The 22,915-nt window shown below is 55.9% G+C and overlaps 1 protein-coding gene across 2 annotated transcripts in view; it reads left to right on the plus strand.

The window, feature by feature from the left end:
• Positions 1 to 22,915, plus strand: part of DIP2C (disco interacting protein 2 homolog C) — a 347,914-nt gene that overhangs the window by 305,490 nt on the left and 19,509 nt on the right. For both annotated transcript variants that reach the window (XM_082739775.1, XM_082739776.1), the window contains one exon: positions 17,361 to 17,422. In XM_082739775.1, the coding sequence (XP_082595901.1) occupies positions 17,361 to 17,422 (62 nt within the window). The remainder of the gene's footprint in view (positions 1 to 17,360; positions 17,423 to 22,915) is intronic.

A 22,915-nucleotide genomic window follows, 5' to 3' on the forward strand; every position in this document is an offset into this window, starting at 1 on the left:
CGTGCGGTCCGGGCTGGGCATCCTTGTATTCTGTCCACGCGCTGCTTGCCCGGAGGACCGTTCGTGCCGGCCACCGAGCAGGCCTGCGGTGTGAGCGCGGTTCTCCGGAGCCGCCGCGTTCGGAGAAGGGAAGCGTCTCCATGTACACGAGACCTGTCCTCACCTGAGTGTGGGTGGCCCATGGGCCCCTTTTGGGGGCTCCCTGGTCTTTGGGGGACGGCTGACTTACCGGCGGCAGGTAGTGGACACTGTGCAGTAAACGCACCCACTGCAGGAGACTTCGGTGTTCCGTGGAGGTGAGTTAGGGGTTCATTTTCCTCGGCCGGGTTCCCACGGGTGAACATGTCCTCGCCCCGCCCCGAGCGTCCGTCCCGGCGTGTGCGGTCTCCATCCACGGATCGTTCTGCCGCGCGGGATCTTGGGCACTGCTGCGCTCTTGTACCGTGACTTCCGCGGCTCTCAGGCTCAGGCGCAGCCCGCCACCCTCTCGCGGCCGTTGCGGCGCCTCGTCCCACGTCCCTGAGTCCCGGGGCTGGTGGCATTTTCCATGCTCCGGCTTCCCCTGGTGCCTCATCCCCCACGGCACGTTTCCGCCGCTGCTTCCGTCGTGTCTGCGGACGCGCGAGGCCACTCAGGGAAGGACGCCCAGAGAGCCGGGCACCGGGGAAGGACAGCGCCTCCCGGCTCCGTCGGCCTCGTGGACGTGCCGCTGCGCGAGTCCTTTAGCTGCGGGACAAGGCACGTCGGAGAAACCAGACACACTTTTTTGTTGAAGTCCAGAGTCCCGAGTGACGTGCGCCCGCGGCAGCAACGACCGTCCTGCCCAGCGAGCCGACGGTTGAGTCCCCACCGGCTCACGGCCGTGGCATCACGTCGCTCCTCCTGCCAGCAGGCGTCTGGGGTTCGCTGCCCACTGTTGGCTCAGACGGCCAGGCTGGGGCCTGCACTCGAGAAAGAAGACATTTACCCTCAAAACAGAAGCTTCTCTGAAAGGAGGCTGACCTGGGACCACGTCTGGTTGGCGACACGGTCGCCACGGCTCCCGGGGGCGAGTGGGTGTTCTGAGATGGGAGACACTGAGCCTCAGAGCAGCTCAGAGGACATGCCCCAGTGGCCAGGCAGTGAGCAGACACGGAATCGTGGACCACATCTTCGAAGCAGAGACCATCGTGTCCGCAGAGGAGCCCATCTGCTTCCTAGCACTTTCCTCTTACATTTTAGATCAAATCTGCCATTTCATACGACCCACACCAGCAACCCAAAGACGTGTGTCTCTGTGGGTGGGGGAGGTTGGGGGCGTCCGCCCCTCCATGGCCGTGGCTGTGGGTGGGCAGCGTGCCGGAAAACGTCGGACAGCTCAGAGCAGTGATGGCTGCTTGCTTGTGCTGCTGCGTGAAACCGGGTTTAAGAGAAAATCCTGAGAAATGACAAATGTTTTGTTGATAAATATACAAGTGGGCAAGTATAAAAAATCTAAATAGGAGACCATCATAAAAATAGAAAATTGGGAGACTCACAGTTTCTGTGCTGCCGCTGACTCAGCTGTTCTGTCTGAGAAACGAGTGAGTTATTTATTCCCTTCTCGCTCTGAGCAGGAGTCACCACGTCCATTACCCCAGCACGGCCCCCTGGAGGTCGATGGCGCAGCTCTGTGGCAAAAGAATGAGCCAGAATGGAGCGTGGCTGACTTGAATTTTACACGAAATACTGGTATGTCATAGACTTATGCGAGGAAGAAATGTAGATGGATGTGCCATTTTTTATGCTTAGAAATGACATTTCCCAGAATCTTTAATCATAAAAATGACTTTAAAACAATTTAGATTTGTTGAGTCTATGACAAAAGTGGACATTAGGTCAAGTTATGACTTCTGAGTTTAATTAACTTTAACATAAATTTCCCTTAGTGCTGTTAGGAAGTGTCACGTACATATTAACTTCTGTTGAGAAAGTCGTTGCCTAAAACCACAGTTCCTCTTTCCAGAAGCGTAAGCCGAAAGGTCTTCGGTTGTACTCAACTAAGAAATTGAGCTTTCTATGACAGAACAGGGAGCCCCTCCTCACCAGCAGAAAGAAGGAGGGAAGGTGGGGTCTTCTCTTTTCCAAAACTCGTAGGTCACCTTAGCAGAAGCTTTGATCCTTATATTTGGAAAAAAGCAATGATTAATTCATCTGGGAGGAAATCTTATTATAAGTACCTGCGTGGAGTTCAGTCAACAGTGACACTGCGGCCAACCTTCGTCTTAAAGCTCCCACAATGAAAGAGGAGTGCGGCCGCCCTGATCATGAGAAGTGATGTCACTGACCGCCGGGAAGAAAAAACCAGGAAGCGCAGACGCTGATAAAAATCTCAAGTAATTCTCAGAATAAAATTGGTAGTTTTAACACTTTCATGAATTTGAACTTGGTCCATCTCCTCCCCCCACTGCTTTTAGGTGAGGAGGACTGTAAATGAGGTGTCGTGGGCTTACGTGCTCGCAGGAGTGAGTCCCACTCAGCCGAAGCCCACACCCCTTTCCTGCTGACCCGCCTTGTCCCGGGAGTGAGAAGGAGCATGGGCCTCCCGTTACCCGGTGCCCCCGTCCACGCTGAGTGCAGATCCCTTACCCCGTGCGCTGAGTAGCTCTCCGGGGCCTCCGGAGCAGGGACCCAACATAGGACCACCTGCCCAGGAGAAGCCTCGCCGGCGGTCCTGGTCCCGGGCCCCACGACGGGCACGCGCCACAGACGGCGGGAGCAAGCCCGCTTCCCGGGGCCACGGACGGCTGCAGGGGCCCTGGTGACCTTGGTTCCCAGCGCACGTGCGGGCGGCCAGGTCAGCGGGGGCAGGAGACACTTAGCACTGGTTACTGTGCAGCTCCAAACACAGAGGTCCCCAAGTACAGAAAGGGGGTTCAGGTGCTTGGTGACCAAAAAGGGGTGATGGGCGACGACCTCAGCCCATCTCTTTGGCCGCCCACATCAACGCACACTCTGCCGTTCTCACATGCCGCCCTGCGCATGCCGCCACAAAAAATCCTGTCCTAACACAGCTTTTACTGTCAGAACTGGTAGCACACCGGCTCCCTCCGGAAGGGACGGACCCAGACTCTGCTGCTGCTGCAGGTGCTTCTGGGTGGTGGGTGGTCCCTCTGCCGGCTGCGGACGCGGCTGTAAAGGTCACCGCCATGGACGGATGGGCTCTGTGAACTGGGACGAAAGGAGAGAAGCGAGGGCATGTTTTTGCTCCCCGGTGTACGGCGTTTCAGGGGGTGTGCTGAGCACCGGGGCTGCCCCCGTGAGCAGAGACTTGGCGCTGTGTCAGCTGGCTACTGGGCATGTCTTCCTGTCTGGATGGTCTGTAGCTTTGGGAATGACAGGAAGAGCTTAGGTCCTAGGAGACGGCGGTGAGCTGGGCCCCGAGGCTGAGCACCACGGGCCTCACGGGCAGGGGTTCACTTGGGCTGGCTCGTGACCCGCTGCAGGGATGTCCTGGGTTTCAGTCTGGGCCTCGCACAAAGAACGCGGGCATCTGAGCTTCTCGTTGGTGAGCAGCGCTCAGGAACGTGGCCTCCCTGCTTCATGGCCTGCTTGCCTTTCCCCCGTCCCCTGCCCGGGAGCCCTCAGCAGCAGCACTCTGTCCGCGCGGGCTAAACGGGCAGCCTGGACTTGTAGTCGTCATCCCTTCTGTGCGTGACTCGGCGCCGCTGGCGGAGCGCAGAGCAGAGCCGGCCGTGCGTGGCGAGCAGCCATGGCCGTGTTTCTTGGGAGCTGCAGAAAGAGGCAGCCTCCTTTTCTGCACGTGGTCTGTTGACCTTTGTGAAGGCCCATTACTGATCCGATGTGTCGTACGTGGCACGGACTGCCACGGTCAGATCCGGCACACGGGCTGGGTCGTCGCCGCGTTTTTGGCTCCCGCAGACCCAGTAATTCATCTCAGACCCTCATTTCCATGATCCTCTGTTGCCGCAGCCACTGCTGATACTGATTTCTGGGTCAGTTGGGACGCGGAAGACCAGTAGCAGAAGCCAGCTCTGTTCGGTGTCAGCAAAGAGTGCATTTATAGGTGACAGACCCTGGACTCGGGTTGTTCCTTTGGCCTCAGAAGTCGTAAGAGCCTGTTGTTCCAGCCCTAACCATGAAAGCGATCTGGTGAACACCCGAGTCACAGGTTTTAAGAGCCGTCAGCGCTGGAGAGGAGCAGAAGTCTCCGTGAACTGAAGTCCCTGTCGAGAAAAGACACCCCTGCTTCCCCCCGGCAGAGGGGCGGCGGGAGGAACTTGGCGCGGAGACCAGCTGATCCTTGAGCAGTGGACACAGCACTGTGCGGCAGTGCGTGAGAATCCCAGGGAGCCCTGCTCCGCCATTCTGCCCCGGCCAGGGCGCGTGTGCAGAAGCCCGCAACAGCAGAGAGCCGCAAGAATCGTCTGAGGTTCGTCAGGCCTCTAGTGAACGCAGGGTCACAGGCGTCTGAAGCCTCTGGGGCGCCTGAGTATCCATGCCCCCCCCCAAGGGACAGTGGGCCCCCAGCGGGTGGGAGGCAGGGCACGGAGGACGGAGCAGGGAGCAGGAACGCTGCAAGGCCTCCTGGAGACAACCCCCTTGCACTCCAGACACAGAGGTGGGACAACAGGGCTGAGCACGTGTGTCTCAGCCCCCCGGGCCTTTCCCAAGTGCAGCCTTCGGGCCTCCAGAGGCTGGGCATTGCCTGCAGGAGGGAGAGAGCTGGAGAGAAGAGAAAACCACCTTGTCAGGCAAAGAACGGGTGTCCAGAGCCACAAAGCCAGCCCGGACCATCGGGTCAGTGGAGCTGTGTGGGGGCCCAGGCTGCCGCCACAGCGCGGGTCACGGAGACAGCTGGGTGAGGCCGGAGAAGGCTCTGCCCTTGCTGGGAGCGCGCGCTGTTTCCTGCAGTGTCTTCAGTGTTTGCCTCCCAGGAAAGCCCTGAAGGACGCAGAGGGAAAGGAAATGTAACTACGCGGCGCAAGAAGAACGTGCGACAGTGTGTGGAGCAGACGTGCCGGAGTCCCCGGAGACCTCGAGATAACCAGGACGCGTGCGTTGAAGAGGGACGCGCCCTGCACGGAGGGGCACGATATCGTGGAAACATAAAAACTACACCAAATAATCAAATGGAAGTGCTGGAAATGAAAGCTGCGGACGTAGAAACGAGATTCCTGGTGGCTCCGGTAGCAGACCCGATGCAGGGGGAGAGGCCCGGTGAACTTCCGGCCCCGCACAGGAGAGAAGGAAAGAACGTCCAGTGGAACAGTCGGGGTCTCTGGGGCGACAGCACGTTGTCTGTCCCACGAGCAGCAGGAGCCCGGAAGCGGACAGAGAACCGTTGGAAGACACGAGGACGAGGACCCGTGTCCTGTAGGACCCGTGTCCTGTAGGACCCGCCTACAGACCCACCAACTCTGTGAGCTCCGGCCGCGTAGGTAAAAACCAACCTCGTTGAATCGTTATCACAGCACTGAGGGCCAGGTGAGAGGTGGCCTCCAGCAGCGGGGGAAGAATAGAGACACAGCGCACAGTAGCGATGACGGGAACGACCGAGGCCGGAACACGCTGGGCTGGTCTGGGCTACGCGCAGAGAACGGCTTGCCCAGCAGCAGTACCGCCCGGGAGGACACGGCAGGTGTGTGCAGACGCAGCGGCGCAGCGAGCCTCCTTCAGCAGCACACGGCTGCAGGGAAGGCTGCTCGGGCCAGAGAGGCAGGCACACGAGGCAGGTCAGATCTGTAGCGAGAAGCATCGAAGCTAGAAAAGGCAAATACGAGGAAACACTGGAGAATTTTTCTACCCGTGTATGGCTATGAGCATATTTTAAATTTCTTTAAAGGCGATTAAGTATTAAAAGCAAAAAAGGTCAATCGAGGCATTTGTAGCCTGAGTAGCACTTGCACGAGAGTGTGGTGGGAACATGCTGCTCCGCGTTCCGGAAGCACATCACGTGACAGTGGACTGTGGAAATGCCGCACTTTTCCGACTCTGCATCAGCCTCTGAGAAACGGGTCAGTTGAGGTAAGTGCCGTACTCGGAATAGTCCGTTTGCGGGGGAAGAAAGGAACAACAACAAACCGCCGATCACATCAACAATTACATTAAAAGTAATTTAACTAAACAGGCAACTAAAAGGCAGAGATCGTCAGGCTAGAAAGATTGAAGTGCATGTAGTTACGAGAAATCTTAACTCCGAGGGTACGGACAGATTGAAAGTAAGCACAGAGTCCGCGGAGGAGGACGGGTGTGCCGTGTTCATGACGGACACATGTGCGATGTGAGAGCCTCGGGAAGTGAAGGTGTGCGTCACATGGTGACTAAAGGGTTGGTTCACCCGCGAAACAAGAATCCTAAATGCACCTGAAAGGGGCTTCAAAATACGTGAAGCAAAACTGACAGAATTCAAAAGGAAAAGAGAAATTCATAGTCGTCGTTAGAGACTGTAACGTCTCTCTCCCAGTAGTTGATAGATTGAGGAAAGCATCAGCATAGGGAAAATTCTAACAACACTGTGGCCTAACTTGAGGTGACTGATGTTAAGGACGGACACTGATGTGGGCTGGTCGTGTCCCTGCAGAATTCACACGCTCCATCCTCGACCCCACTGTAACGGGAGACCTGGCACCCATGAAAGCGAAACAAGGGTTAAAAGGGTCCTAGAGGTGGGGACCCGATCTGATAGGACCGATGTCCTTACAAGAAGAAGGAGGAAATCAGGGCTGCACTCTGCCTGCACACACGCTGAGGAAGAGCCATGGGAACACACAGCAAGAGGGCAGCGGTCAGCAAGCCCGGGAGAGAGCGCGCACCTGACGCCAGCTGTGCTGGCTCCTTGGGCCCCGACTTCCAGCTTCTGGAGCTGTGAAGAAATAAATCCCCGTAAAGACGCACAGTCTGTGGTATCTTGGGACGGCAGCCCAGGCTGACTCAGACACCAAGAGGTGTCGCGCTGTTCTTGTCAGACATGAAAAACTCCCCAAGAAAGACTATAAAACAATTTTCAAGGAATATTAAATGACCACAGTCACACTGTATATTCTCTGTGATGTAATTAAATTAGTAATAACAGGAAGATGGCCAGAAACATTCCTAAATACTTGGAAATGAAACAACACACTTCCGATCACCCATGAGTAAAAAAGGAGATCATGAGGAAGGCGAGAACACACTTAAGAGAATTGTTAATGAAAACACAGCGTGTCCGATTTCGTTGGTCGCACCTAACCTAGGGCTCAGCAGTAAATGTCTGTATTGGAAAGAGGAGAGTACAAAATCTCTTTCAACTTCCACTTCAGAAAAATCTAGGAAAAAGCAAAAAACTCAAGCTCAAAGTTGGAGAAGATAAAAATAAATGTGGAAATGAGTTGAATAGGACAAAGACAAAGAGAAAACAGTATAGTGAAAAGTTGATTCTTTACAAAAACTTAGCAAGTTTGGTAAACTGCTGGCAGTACCCATCACTAGTCCGGACGAGAGGGAGGCCGAAGATAGCACGTGCTGGCAGGGGATGGGGTGCTTTTTGCGGCCACAGGCATCACTGTTGGGGATGTGGGACAGCCCCGCGACTTCGGGGAACAGTTTGTGAGTTTCCTGTACTGTTGAACGTGACTTGCCTGTGACCCAGCAGTTCTGTCCTGGGGGTTCACCCCGGAGAAGTGAAGTTGTTCATCCTCCCAGGGGCCGCACACAAATGTGCCCGGAAGATACGTTCATGATTACCAAGAACTGCAAACAGCTGCACGTCCAGCACCCGAGAGCGGGCGGGCAGGCTGTGCTCTGCTCATGCAGCAGCTTGCTCTCCAGACCGCTCCTGCAGGGAACGGCACGACTGGACCTCAGAGCAGTCTTCCGGGTGAGGGAAGCCAGACACAGAGTTCTGCACACCCTACGAGTTTATTTATGATTTCCTGGATAAGACAAAACTGTAGGTACAACAGTCAGATCAGTGTTGCCCGGTGCTGAGGGCCAGGGGAGGGAATTGACTGCCAAGAGGCAGGAGGGGCCTTTTGGGTGGTAAAGGTCTTCTGTGTCCTGATTGTGACGGTGGTTCCGTGACTCCACATTGTCAAAGTCTATCAACCTGTCAACTTACGGATGAGCGTTATTGCGTGCAGGTCACCTAAATACATCTAAGAGAGGAGTGAGGGAGGGAGGCGAGTTCACATGTAATAGGGCTGGGGTCTTCTGCTGGCCAGGTCTTCTGTTCATCCTCTTTGCTAAACAAATAAAGAATGGCCAAATACACGAAGCATGACCCGGGATGTCAGGTCACAAGGAAGGAAGAGCCCTGAGAGAAGCAAGCTTGGCCGTGTGATTTCTAGGTCACCGCAGCCCAGTGAGCTCTTTGAGTGCAGGACATGGAGCGGAGTCTGAGGAGACAAAAGGTGGCTGCAGTCCTCAGAGACGGAGGCTGTAGAGGAAAGAGACTCAGCTCTGGGGATCCCCGGAGAGCCCTTTAGGCGCTGTAGAGGGTGCTCGGCGAGTCATCTTAAGAACACAGTCAGCATCCGTTCGTGTCGGAAAACCATTCAGAGCCCCACAGAGAACCAGCCAAAAGGGCTGGAGTGAATATGGCTTGTTCCCAGCAGCCAGGCTGGAAATCTCCGAATTTATGAGGCGTTGGTGAGGGCTCATCTCACAGATATTAAAAGCAAGACCTGGGAAGAACAAGATTTTTCCAAATAATTTAGCGTGGAGCAAAGGTCAAGAATATTTACAGGAATATAAAAATATCTGGCACCCAGCAAGTCAAAATGTCCAACGTACTATCAGAAATTACCAGACATACCACCCATCCACAATGAGGAGAAATGTCAGTAAGTCAGAACTGAGCTAAACTGATACGGATGTCGAATTTATAGACAAGGATACTGGAAGAGTTATTTGAACTGGATTCCAGAGAGTCGAAACGTTAATGTTAAAGAGGGGGAAAAGACAAACTGAACTTCTAGAAACGAAAACTACAGTATTTGTGATGAAAAATACGATGATGGAATTGATGGCAGAAGGACATATTGGTGAACTTGAAGACATGGCAGCAGGAACTTTACAAATAAAACAAAGAAAAGAATGTTAGTGGTAAGGCCACCATTGAATTGTGGGGAACTTCAGGTGACTTAATGTACAGGTGCTTGTCGTCCCCAGAACAGAGGAAGAGGGATGGAGGTCCGGAACATACACATGAAGAACTAGTTTAAATTTGGTGACGGTCTGAACCCGCAGATCTCACAGCTCAGCTACCTCCAACATAACATAAGGGGAACTGCTTAAGTTGCTCAAAGCCAGTGATACAGGGAATATCGTCAGAGCAGCCAGATGAAAAAGAAGTCAGGTTACATACGGAGGAACAAAGATAGGGATCATTCCGTGCTCCCATCAGAAGTGACGTGAGAGAGGAGACAGTGGAAGACGTCTCCACGTGCTGGGAGAGAAGAGTCGTCGACCTAGAATGTGACCCTCAGCCGAAATGTCTTTCAAGATCACAGGCTGTATAGACACTCTTTCAGCCATAAGAACAACAAAATGCTGAGAATTTACTGCCCGCACACCACACAGGGAGAAATATTAGTGGAAACCCTTTAGGCAGAAGAGAGATGATACCAGATTCTGTCTGGATCCACACGATGACTGAGTAGAACGGGAAGTGGCAGCTGCAGAGACACAGAAGATCTTTCGCACTTTTTAAATCTCTTTACAAGGTTACTGACGGCTCAGACAAAGGTGGTGTTAGCTTGTGGGGTGCCCAGCGGTCAGCAGGGGAGATGGAAACAGACCGTCACAAGGTGCGTCTGCCGTTCAGGGCGGTGCAGTGCCCCGGCAGGTGGGCCGTGAGCAGGCCGTGAGCTGTGAGTGACCACAGACCGGTTTTCCTCCAGCAGCTGGTAGCCTACCGGCCCACAGGGGGATGGAGGGACCTGTGAGCGGGGCGGTGCAGGGGACCGACTGAATACTGAGCAGAGGGTCCGACATCCTGCAAAGGATCTAAACACCCCAAGGAAGATGCGGAGATTGTGAGACTGGATTTTTAAAAAGCAAAATCCTGACTATATGGACCCTAAGACAAACTCCTCTTAAACATGAAGACAAAAAGATTGAGCACAAGGACAGGAAAGTTGTTCCGCACTAACCTTCCCGGAGAGCTGAAGCGGCTACGTGCATATCAAGCCTTATTAATTTCACAAAGAATACTTCCAGGGGTGAATAAGGTCATTTCAGAAGAAGGTAATTTCATATATGTGAAGGAAATTGAATCCGTAATCTAAAACCTTTACAGGAGAGAAAAAGAAAATCTCTCGGCCTAGATGGTGTCACTGGGAAAAGACCAGTGATTCAGAACAAAAACTCGTTCGGAAGATAGAGGAGAAGGGAACGTGACCTAACACGTGTTACGAAGTGAGCATAGCCTAGACACCAGTATCTGACAAAAATCCCCGGAAACTAAAAACCCAGGCCAATAGCCCATGTGGAAAGAATTCGGAACAAAATAGTAGTGTACTGGATGTAGCGACGTGTAGAGACATGGAGAGCGTCATCTCCAAGCACATCTTCGCTCCGGGACGCAAGGTTGCTGCCCCATAAAAACCGTCGAATTCACCGTACTGTAATGGAGCGAAGGAGAAATCATGACCGTCTGACGCAGGAAACCCTCGTTCGTGGGAGAACTAGCAAGACAAGGGAGCTGCTTCCGTCTGAAAGCAAAAGTGTACGAAAAGCTAGAACCTCATTCTCAGTCGTCCACTTTGAGAGCTTTTCCCCTAAAATCGGGAACATCAGCATTGTATGGCAGTCCTAGCCAAAGTCATGGGACACAAAAATGGAAAGTACAAATACTAGAAATGGAGACGTAAACTTGGGATTTGCAGACTGCCCAATAGTGCACATGAAAACTCCTGTAGAACGAAAACCACAACTGCTGATGTGTAAAGTTAGGAATAGCACAGGGCGCCCCGGTGGCTCAGTCCGTTAAGCATCCGCCTGTGCTCAGGTTATAATCCCAGAGTCCTGGGATCGAGCCCCCGTGGGGAGTCTGCTTCTCCCTCTGCCTCTGTATTCTGTGTCTGTCTCTCTCAAATGAATAAATAAAATCTTTTTTAAAAGCTTCTACATAAAAAATGGTATTCCTAGGCACCCCGTATTTACGGCAGCTCTATTTACCGTAGCCAGAATATGGGAACAGCCCACGTGTGCAACGACAGATGAGTGAAGAAGATGCGGTGCGCGGACGTTCGCACACACACACACGATGCAGTATTGCTCCGTAAAACAACGTGAAACCGTGCCATTTGCGACAGTGCGGATGGAGTGAGTGTGCTGTGCCGAGTGAGTGAGTCAGAGGAAGACCAGCACCATGTGAGCTCACTGATGTGTGGAATTTAAGAAAAAAAAAAAAGAGAGACAAACCAAAGCAGAGACTGTAGATGCAGAGAATAGACGTGGCTACCAGCGGGGAGGTGGGGCGTGAGGGGGGGCACGGGGCCGAGCGCAGCCCTCCCGGTGCGGACTGAGGAATGCTCGGAACTCTGTGCCCTGGAACTCACGCCAGACTGGGTGTTAACCACACTGGGTTTAAAACAAAAGTAAAGCATCGTCCTCTGGTGTAGTCTTGAGCAACCAGGAGACGGAATTGTGTAAATGCCATTTACGGTAATACCCAAACCTTTAAGTACTTGAGAATGAAAGGTGCGGTTAAAGGTGTCCACCAGAATCCCAAAGCAGTGCTGAAAGAGAGGAAATCCTAATAAGTGAATGGGTGTGTCAGAGTCGTGGAGTGGGTGGGTCAGCACTTTCTTAAGGATTTGTTTATTTATTGGCGAGAACATGAGCGGGGGAGGGGCAGAGGGAGAGGAAACACTGACGCCCCAGTGAGCAGGGACCCCGCGCGGGGCTCCGTCCCAGGACCCTAAGATCATGACCTGATCCGAAGGCAGACAGACGCCCAGCCGGTGGGTTGGCATTTTTAAGGTCACTTTCCCCCCCACACTGATCCGTCCCAACCAGTCTAAGAAGGCTTGTCCCGAGGAAACCGACAAAACGCTTCCCGAGTTGCGTCGGCCGCACACCACCGAGAGGAATCACCAGTCGGGAGAGAGGACGGTGCGGCGGGACCTGCTGCTGGCTTTGAAGCTCCCGTGAGGCCGGGGTCGTCAGGACAACGTGGCCCTGGCACCTGGAGAGACCAACAGAGAAGAGCAGAACAACAAAAACAAAGCAAACCTGGAAAAAAGAGAACAAATCCAGAAGTAGAGCCGCGCCACCAGGTCCACTGTAGGGAAAGAAGAGGGTTTTTGGCGAATGTTTTGGACTGACTGAAGGTTTAGATGGTGTCATCTCCTCGGAGAACACACGAAAATCCATTCTGGGTGGATCACGGACCCGGATGTCAGTGGCGGCAGGTCTAGAACACGGCTTCCGGGAAGCCGAAAGACGGTCTTCCTGACTTGGGATGTGCAAAGATTTCTTAGGGCACAGACAAGCACTTACGCATAAAAGGAGAACAAGAAAAAGTGGACTTTACCAAGATTAAAATTAATCTTAATATGTTTAAGAAAATTAATAGAAAAAATACGGACTGGGAAAATGTATTTGTGAGAGCACGTGTGACAAATCCGCCAAAGCCCTGAGTATATGCTCGGCAGAAGGAGACCCACAGAGGACGGAGAGGTGCAGAGAATGCGCTCCGCGTCTTCCGGATGCGTCACTGCAGGAGAGCGCGGACGGACAGCTCGCGCGGGCAGCTTGGAGCCCGCAGGACAGCGAGGACAGGGACGTGCAGGACGGCGCAGGACAGGGATGTGCGGCTCCTGCGGGTGCGTCTGCCATTTGCTCATGAGCTCCCAAAAGATGATGGAAGGCATAACATGTGCTCCATTGAAATCCTGCTTTTCATTTTGAAAAAAATCACAGTGATTCCCCATGTCCGCCCAGAACGTTTCGATCAGCAAGGCTGGCGGTACTAGAGGAGATGGTGTGCGGCAGCCAGAACCCCTAATCATTGCTGCTTCGGGGACACACTAATCAGCTTCTCCCGCAGCTCCGTGCGCGTCAACCCGGGGAGCCGACGTGTCGGGACACGCACCCAGAACACAACCCACCCACAGACGCTACTGCCCAGGCGCGGTTGTGATCGCCCCAGACTGGAAAGGACCCAAATGCCCCCAGCAGCAGGTCCGGCAGGTCCAGATGAACGTTCCCACAGCAGCACGCGTCCCAGAGTGTGGAGGGGAAGCTGCTCCGCAGGCGCCGTCGCGGGCCCCAGAGCCGCCGTGCGCAGCGACGGCCGACCCAAGGGACACACGCTGTGTTACTTTACGCCGATCTGATAACAGAGTAATGTGTGGTGTGAGAAATCACACCGCGGGAGCCTTTTGGGGTTGGAGGTGCTCTCCGGGGGCAGGGGGTGTTACGTGGGTGTACGTGACTGTCCAGACTCCTGTAGTCAAACGTGGAAATCCTGCACATTCAGTTGTCTGTAAGCTACGCCTCTGTTAAAACGGTGAGACGGTCACCGCTGCCGCACAGGTCGGCTGGGAGCGCCAGGGGAGCCGGCTGCAGGAGGGAGCCTGTAGGAGGGACCCCTGCTCCGAGGCCGTCCACGATGAGCCCGTGCTGTGCGCGGGGTCTGCTTCGTGCTCCCCATAACCTGCCCCGGGGGACACCGCCTCCCGGCCCCCGTTTATGCTAACTGCCTCGGCTCCTCCAACACCCAGCGCAGTGGATCCGTCCAGCGCGGGGCATGGGCTGATACCAGGTCACGCCGCCCCCGTGGCTGGTTTGACACACCGGGGTGAGGTGTTGGGCGCTCTGTGCTGGGGTTAGGATGACGTCTGCATCTCTTCAGCCGAGACTGAAGTATAACCGCTGTGTTCCAAGAACCGTTCGGGGCCGAACTGACATCGTACTTTTGTACCAGAGAAAAAATGATTCTTAACCTGAATGTGTCCGTCTGCGACGTAGTTGTACGGCCGACCTGTACAGTGCAGACCTTTTCCATTATTGTGAGCTGAAATTTCAAACATGCTTGTCTTCCTTCCTGAGTAAGTTCCACTTGGAATGAGTGAATTTTCTTTCCTGCTGGTCCTTTTTTGCAAATATTTGATGACTTTAGATACCGGGAGCACTTTCACGCATGAGAGCTCTCCTAATTTAAAGAAACACCAGCTTACGTTTTTGGCAGAGTTAATTCTGTGCAAGTGAGGAAATTTTGTTAAATACATACTCCCTCATATGTATCCTGAAATCTCCATTTTTCGTGCCTTAGGATTTCTGAAGCCTGGAAACACCTATAAACTAACCCTCCACTCCTTCTCTGGGTATCCCTTATCGATGCGACACGGGATTTTGCCGCAGATGCTGAGCTGTCCCTTTCGTGTGCCAACAAGCTGGGAAATTTATTCTTAGTCATACATATTTTTCTCTGAGAAAACTGACCCTTGAGCCATCACAACAAAAATCTGTGAATTAAATTAATTTAGAGAAAAGATGGGCTCATTTCATTCCAGTTAATATTTGGAGTATTTGGGATTCGCGGAATCGTGAAGGGGATTATTGCAAACCTGGCACTGGCTTGGGTAGGTTGGGTGAACGTCGCGGTCGCCTCCGGGGGCGGACCAAGTTCCCCGGCCGCTCCTTCTTGGTGTCGGGCCACGGCTCCCGTCCCAGAAAGCCACTGCCTTGGTCGCCGCGGAGCCCGCAGGGAAGGCAGGGACAGAGCATTGGAGACGTCGTCTGGATCTGCAGGCGGTGCTGTTCTCAACGGCCCCGGGTGGCAGCAGCGTCTCCCTGCGGTGGGGAGGGTCACGGCCGAGCCCAGGAGACCCGCGGACCGCCTGATAGTGCGGCTGCCCTCCTGGGACTGGCTGCGCCCGGGCCCTGCGGGGTCGGGTCAGAGATGGTGCCAGCGACCGTCCCACATCCAGGGCCCCGATGGCGCTGCTGGGAGGGTTGGCATCCGCACGCGCTCCCTGGGGAAACCCACACGCTCCACGGCCCTGCATGGGTCCCGCAAGGTTTCCTCCGCAGTCATGTCAGTGATGTTAAGTGGGGTGGAGGGGCCCCAAAACCACGGAACCGGAGAACAAACCAGGAGGAAGCGTCGTGGTGGGGCCGACTCTGGCACACGCTCAGGAGGGGGAGCTCCGGCTGTGACAGCGGGCCTGGCCCGTGTGCGAGCCCGTTCCTTCGTGCCTCCGTCCGACCTGGGCATCTCTTATCGGTTCTCTCGTGCCGGGGCGGGGCCGGCATCCCAACTCAGCCGGGAGCACATCCGGCTGCCCGTCACGATGGTCCTCGGAGCCCTGGAGCTGCAGCAGACCAGGACCATGCGGGGCTTCGGGCGCCAGCCCCACACGGTGGAAAATCCACACAGAAAGAATTTCTGACGCCCCGGAAACCCTACCAAGAGCCCACTGTTGACCAGACGCCCTGTGGTGACGGGAGCAGCTGACTCACTCCTGTTTTGGGTCTCCTGTGTCAATTCTGCATTCTCACGGTGACGTGAGCGAGACAAACACAATGTTACAGGAACATCGCACGGAAGAGAAAACCTGTGTCCGTTCCTGCCCTGGCTTCTCGGGACCAGTCCGCATGTCGGCGGCACCCCTCGTCGAAACACGTGCGCGCCAGAGGAGTTGATTGCAGAGAGGGACCGTCACCAGTCTGCCCGTCAAATCCGCGCCCCTCCTCCCTTCCGGAAGGAAAAGGACCCACGCGCCTCCCGCAATCCAAATACCGGGTGCTACCACCGGCCCTGCGTGGTGAACGGTGACTCGGGTCGGTTGGCCTGAGACCGTCTTCTGGTGCTCCCCTCTGTTGCTCTGTGGGTTTGTTGACATCTAAGTTTTGTGATTTTTTTAGCCGTTAATGGTACCGTGATTGATTTTAACGATTTCCATGCTTGACGTTGGCTTTGGTCTTCTTTTCACTTTGTTCCTGCTTTTTGCATTCTCCCTCCCCCGCCCCCTCCGCCTCTTCCTCCTCCCATCGTAACTGTTGGGTTGTTTCGTTTGCGTGTCTGTGATTCCGCTGGTCCGGTGGTCTCTCCTTTCTTCTCGTCCTGCCCCTGCCGCCGTAGCCCACAGGTGGTGGAAGCGGGCCGAGCAGCTAGGGGACCCTCCTCTTCGTCCACACCAGTGCCCCTACCCGGCACCGCCTCGTCAGCCTCCGGCACTGGGACGCACTAGAAGCCGAGGGCGGAGCCTGGCTCGGGCGCGGGCCGCGGACGGACGGGCGCTCTCAGACCTCCTCGGACGTCGCAGGCTCGGGACACACGCTCCTGTTGCTGGTCTCTGCCTGTCTGGGGTCCTGTCCGTTTGACTTCATGTCCCACGTTTGGTGACCTGTTTTCCAATTTGTTTACTTCTTAACTGGCCGCCTGTGGTTACGTGCTTTCCGTTACTCAGAAACTCGGACCAGTGCTGCCCGCGGCGCTGGTCGGTCACACAGCTCCGTGAGTAGCCGTCGCTGGGAGAGAACGTTCTCTGCGTAACACGGGGCGTGACCTTGCACGCGGAGGCTGACGGCGCTCTGTGCTCGCGGCTGGAGACCGGCGGCCGGGATGCTGAGCACGCGGCCGGCCCGGGGAAGCCGTGTTTAGCTTAGTCTCTCATGACACAAGATTAAGATCCTCTCCTGAATAATCCCGAGAAACGGCTCCACTTGTCGGTTCTAATGTAGCTGCAGTCGCAGTGCACGGGGCTGGCGGGAAGTCACTGGTCAGAAGTCAACCCAGCAGGTTTTGAAGGGATTTGTGCTGCCAAGACCAGACCTCTGCCCCCCGTGTTCGGTAGCTTGGTCACGGAGCTCTCCCGGGGACTGCACTGTTGATCCGTGCACCACCTCCCCAACCCGTGTCCCGGACGAAAATAACCTCCCTCGGCTGGAGGAATGCCAAGGCAGAGGCAGAGCTAAACAGAACAAGATAACTATCTCTTACCTCTTCCTTCTCGAGCTGTCAGTCCGCGTTCCATGCTCTGCTTCAGTATCTTGACCTCTAGAAGCACACCTTTTGGGATGCGTGTAGTAGGAGCTTCTCAGGAGCGGAGCGCCCTGTCCTCGACAGCCTGCTAGCCGACGTCTCGGCAGCTTCAGCCTTTTTCTATTTGGCAACACGCAGAGCCTCTTTTCCTTCTGATGTTTGTAGCTAGGTGGAGAGTCCAGCCCTGTGGAAATCCGACACAGTCCGACTAAGACCCTCCTTTCAGAGCAGAGGTTACCAAACTAGAAACGAACGGGTATCTTGGAGAGGTGTGGGTCTAGTGCTTTTTAGTTTTTGCTCGGTTTGCGATTTTACCAAAGAAATTCTCGCTAACTACTAGGAAGCACAGACCCAGAGGGCTCCCCACAAACGTGAGTTAACCGCGCTGTGTCCTTGCTTGCAGGGGACCTCGGGACCTGACCCAACCACCGTCTATGTTGATATGCGAGCTCTGAGACACGACAGGTACAGTGCGCTTGGGGGTTTCTTTCTTGGCTGCCCGGCGTGCAGGGGCCGTCTAGCGAGGGAAGGAGCGCAGCGTCTCTCTGCGGTGCGCACGTTGCCGGTGGATCAAGCAGGAGAGCCGCGCCACTCGGCTTGAACTGTGCCCGCTCCACCTCCGTGTGGTTCCCGCTGGGGCAGTCCACTGTGCGCTAAGACCGCCGCAGACCGGGCAGGGTGACCGCAGTTGCCTCTCTGACGGTCTGTCCAGAAGCCTGAGCACCGTGTGGCACCTTTTAAAGCTGCCAGCACTCTGCCTACATTTCTTTTCTTTTCTTTTCTTTTTAATATTTTATTTATTCATTTGACAGACACCTAGAGAGGGAACTCGAGCAGGGGCCGTGGGAGAGGGAGCGAGGGAGCCCAACGCGGTCTGCCCACATTTCTTTACGGGAATTGAAATTTTGTGTGAAGGTGTTTCCATAAAAAATTAAAACACGGGTGAAGTCACCTTCTGTGCAGCTCCCCAAGCCGCCTTGAGCAAAAACGAAAGGTGAGCCTATGAGCGTTTGTCCGTTTTCCTCAAGCGGGGGAAGGAGGCGGAGGAACAAGCAAGGTGACACCCTTGCCAGGAACTTCCGCCCCCACCAGGAGGACGTCCCTGGATGCCCGAGGCCCCACACTGAGTGACTGCGGCGATGCCGGCTCATGGTTGTTCCTGGGCTGGGACCCTGCAGCATGGATCTGCATATGGGGGTCTCCTAGAAAGGACTCGCAGGTGCCTGGTGAAGGCACTGTGATGGCCAGACACCGCATGCCTCATCCTCCGCTCAGCCGCCGACACCCGTGGGTCGTCACGCTGTTGAGCGAGGGGACGAGGGAGTTAGCGATCACCGTTAGTGGACGGGGAGCCTTGCCCAACGGAGCGAGTGGCCCGGCATTCCCCCGATGACCCGCGTCCGTGTGTGGGGGAGCGGGGTTGTGGAGGTTGAGGAGCGGTCCAGGCGGCCGTGCACACACCCTCCAGGCCGGGAGTACCCCCCCTCCCAGTCACAGTGGGCATCCCCAGCAGGGCTCTCGGGCCCCGTGGACGTCAGGCCGTGTCTGTTGAGCACAGTCTGGGGGGGTGGTATGCTGGCGTCCCAGAGACGGACACCGGAGGTACCCCGAAGCTGTGCTGTGGGAAGGGCGTCAGCCGCACACGGATGGTCCAAATGCTGAGACGAGAGGGCCACCTGCCTTCCCCTAACGTGTCCCGCATGAGGCCTGCCTGGTCCCTGTGGGCCTTGTTTTAGATGCTGCTGTGCAAGAGGAGTCAGGGTTCGAGCCCCGAGCTAGACGCCCATCCGAGAGGCCCAGGGCAGACACGGGCAGCACCGTGCCCCAGGTCCACTCCCGGCCGCACCCTCCCTCGGATACTCTTCCGTGGCAACATTTGGCTTCGAAGAGTTCAAGTAACTTGTTGCAGGGTCATCGGCATTTCCAGGTGGGACTTCTAGGCTTTACCTCCTGCAGAAGGTACTTGGAAACGGTACAATATCAGACCTTTATGATTCCGAAGCTGAGCAGTCGCCCCCCAATCCCTGCTGGGGTAGCATTTGTGCGGTCGTTTGCGGTCCAGCCCCACACGCGGGACACGCAGGCTCCGTGAGGGCGCGCGGAAGAACACGGGTCCTGTGACTCAGGAGGAGCCGTGGACGCCCGTCCGAGCCCCGTGTGTCACGTGCGTCCTGGAGCGTTGGGGATGGTCAGACGGTGGGGACGGAGGGCTCGAACGGAAAGCGGAGGCAGCACGGTCTCGGGTCTCTGGGACTAACCCTGCGGACGTCCCGGGGGGCAGTTCTTCCCGCCAAGAGGGTGCGGCGGGGCACAGGGCGGCGTGGCAGAGCGTCCACGCTGGCGGGACCCAGGGCCTGAGACGCGGCGCGCTCACGGCGACCTCCCGCGTCTCCCGTCATCGAGGTCCGCAAGCCTCCGAAGGGACGCCCTCGTCCCGAGGTGTGTGCTCCCTGACGAGGTCACGGGGGCAGAAATAGAAGCACCGGGGGAGCTCGGAGTTGCTGTCAGTCATGCATCACCGGCGGCTGCTGGTTGTCACGGTCACTGGCCATGTGGACGAGTGACGAGGGCCCTGCGGGTGGGCAGGGCAGGGAGACAGCCGCGTCCGCCCTGGCCGGGCCTCCCCCAAGAAAGCCGCCTGCACGGGCCTGCACGGCCGACCCGCGCTCCGGCGCAGCTGATTTCCATTCTCGCCTCCTGCAGGCGGGGGACGGGGGAGGCCGAGAGCTGAGGGAGGTTCCTCTGCTCCTCTAGTGTGGTCTGTCCCCAGAGCGTCAGTGGCCAGGAGCCCGAGCTCTTGTGTCCTGTGTCGTCCACTGCCGTCCCCCGCTGTGATGGGCCTTCCCGGCTAGGTCAGGCCAGCGCGCTGGCCGACACGCCGCTCACGAAAACCTCCCCGGCTCTTCCCCTCACCCGTGAGGCCCCTGCCCCTGGAGGCCGGAGCTCCCACCCCCTCCCCGAGCTGGGAGTAGTACCCCAGGGTCCTCTCCACTGTCCGTAGCACCCCGAGTCTGTGAAGTCCTCCTGCTTTCAAGCCCAGTTCCGTTGAGTTCCATTCCACTATCTACCCTGTGCGTTTCCCAGAGAGAAGACCACTTACTTCAGCACTGACCTTCGTCAGCACGTAACCCAGAAGTGTCTTAGCAACAGCTACTGGGACGGAGAGGCTGTGGGTCCAGCCGATCAGAGTTCAGATCTGGGCAGGCTCTGTGACCTCAGTCTCCCTGTGCCCAGAACGGGCACGATACAGCCGCCCTCCAGGGCCCTGGAGATGTTGTGAGGGCAGTGGGGTTGTGAGGGGCTGTGAGGGAGTGGGGTTGAAGCTTCCCCTCCCACGGCACCAGCGTGACCCGGGGCAGGAGGGAGCTCGCTGGGCTCCAGGTTCCTGTGGGGGTGCAGGTGAAACAGGGGAGCCTTTGCAAATATTGACTTTCTATCTTGTCATGTTTGTGGGGAAAAAATGAAGCTGTTGTGCTGAGGTCAGACCCACTGAGATTCAGCGATGGGATGGTCACTGTTCCCGCTGCTTTGGTACAGTCACAGGACACCAGGGCACCTGCTTAATTATGAGCTAATCACCTGGAGAGGGCTACCTTGTCCTTGTGTACGCCCAGCTTCCCTAAAGAGATGGTGTGTGCTCACGTGCACACACGGGACGGAGGAGAGCCTCGTTGTGGAAGCCTGTGACCAAATAGTTCCCCAAATTGACTTGGTTTCTACGTGACTTTCTGCCTCTTGTCTCCTGTGACCCAGTGTTGGGATTTGGTCCTCTGTTTACGGCAGGTCACTGTGGAGAACGTGTTGGCCTCACGGAGCAAGGGACTGACTGTCCTGCTGCCGGAGTGGACGTAGCCTCACTGTGCATGAGGGGGAGAGGGTGAAATGGTTTGGGGATGCTTGAAAGTGACCGTGACTTTTTAAAGATACTCTCTCTAATACGTTCATTTAAGATGAATTCATGGTCTCTCCGTCTCTTCCAGTTCGATCTTTCCTTGAGCACTTGGAGTTTGCAGACTTGAGATGGGAAAGAAAAAAATGTCCAGCGTTGAAGGAAATAGTTTTAGGAGTTAAATCTTGTGGACACAATGTTAGTGTAAAGCTTTCTCCAGCTTCCTCACTCCTCCTAACCTGAGGCGCTGCGTCTCCGAAAAGCAGGGATAGTCCATTCAGTCCCGGTCAGCGGTTAACTGAGACGGAGACCCCGAGGGAAGTGAGTGTCCAAGTGCGTTGTGAGACTCACAATTTTGTGCAGGGCAGGAGGGGGCCCAGGTGAACACAGAACCGCAGAAGAGGACCCGCTCTCGGCCGGCTTTCGGTGTGTGCGTGACCAGCATTAGGGTCTTAGCAGAAGCTGATGGGAGGGTGGGGAGCCGCACTGATTATTGGATCGGTCGCTGGTTTCCGGTCACGCGCTCCTCGACAGCCACCGGGAGGCATGCGGCGGGGGGCCGGTCGCCTCCGTTGCCCAGGACCCGTGTGGACGGAGCTGACCCCAGTTCTGGCTGCCGTGAGCATCGTCGTCTCCCTGGCGTTTGATGAGACACCGACTGCGCACTCCTGGGTTCTGCTCCGCGGAGCCCGAGCACCCCTGTCTGACCGGAGAGACAGGAGGACCTACTCTTGGAAGCATGGTGATGATTCAGTCGTGTAACACGTCTGAACGATGTATCGCTTCTGTAGATGCGTCCCTGGGGCATGTACTTACAGAGCTGCTTCCTGGTGCACAGACTTACAGACCTGCTTCCTGGTGCACAGACTTACAGCCCTGCTTCCTGGTGCACAGACTTACAGACCTGCTTTTCCTTCCCCCGGCCTGACGGCTCGGCGCTTGGCCGGCTGAACGGCGACTGCCTCATCACAGAGGCCTAGATCCGGGCTGGAGCGCTGTGGGGCTTTTATTTTTTTAAAGATTTTATTTATTTATTTTACAGAGAGAGATCACAAGTAGACGGAGAGGCAGGCAGAGAGAGAGGGAGGAAGCAGGCTCCCCGCTGAGCCGAGAGCCCCATGCGGGACTCGATCCCAGGACCCTGAGATCATGACCTGAGCCAAAGGCAGAGGCTCAACCCACTGAGCCACCCAGGTGCCCCGAGCACTGTGGGTTTTGTGCATTCCTTAAATAGTTCTTCAGGAGTGTCCTCGAAAATCAGATGACTTTATCGATGGAAAAAGTGGAATAAAAAGGGAGAGTCCTATTTTGCAACGTGTTAATTTGGGGCTGAATTTCCAGCCCCTCGTCCCTGTAAGACTCTTGCCCGGGTCGGTAGCTTCACACACAGACAGGAGCCCCCTTTCTGTGTTGCTCCCCCTTAGAATGCAGCCCAGCGTAGCCAGCCTGTCAGAGGTTCCGCGCTGGCTGTGCAGGTGGGGAGCCCTGGAGCCGTGTCTGCGAGGTCCCGGCCGGGTGCGGGAGGCAGGTTCAGGCTCCCAGCCCCACACTGAGGACGAGCTCTTCCCCTCGATGCTTTCTGGACTCCCCCCACCCAGCACAGCATCCCTTAGAGACCACACACCTTTTAAACCATCACCCGTTTCTGATCTTTGCACCTCATTCTGACACCTGCTGTCCCACCAGAGGAGGGAGAGCTCCAGGGGGCTGGTCCAGGCACGGGTCACAGCTCACCACCAGCTGGCCGTGGGACCTCAAGCCACGTCTCTGAACCCACCGGCCTGGCCCCCGTCCCCTGCACGAGGGTGTCCAGAGCAGACTGCCAGGGCCCGCCCCTCGTTCCGGCCGACACGCTTCCCCACCGGGTTCTGAATGCTCGGGTGCGGTTTGTGAGTTCTTTCCACACTTCAGACATCTGCGGGCTTTTGATTAAGGGTTCCTTCCCTAGAATGTTTTCGCTTCTTCTGAGAAGTTGTTCTGCAATCTTTTTCAGCAAAGATCAAATTTAAATAAAAAATAATGTATTGACGGGATAGGTTTTGCCCCACTGGTTTATTCATTAACTCTTA

The sequence above is a fragment of the Mustela nivalis genome (genome assembly GCF_964662115.1).
Source record: "Mustela nivalis genome assembly, chromosome: 7".
In the NCBI taxonomy this organism is placed as follows: domain Eukaryota; kingdom Metazoa; phylum Chordata; class Mammalia; order Carnivora; family Mustelidae; genus Mustela; species Mustela nivalis.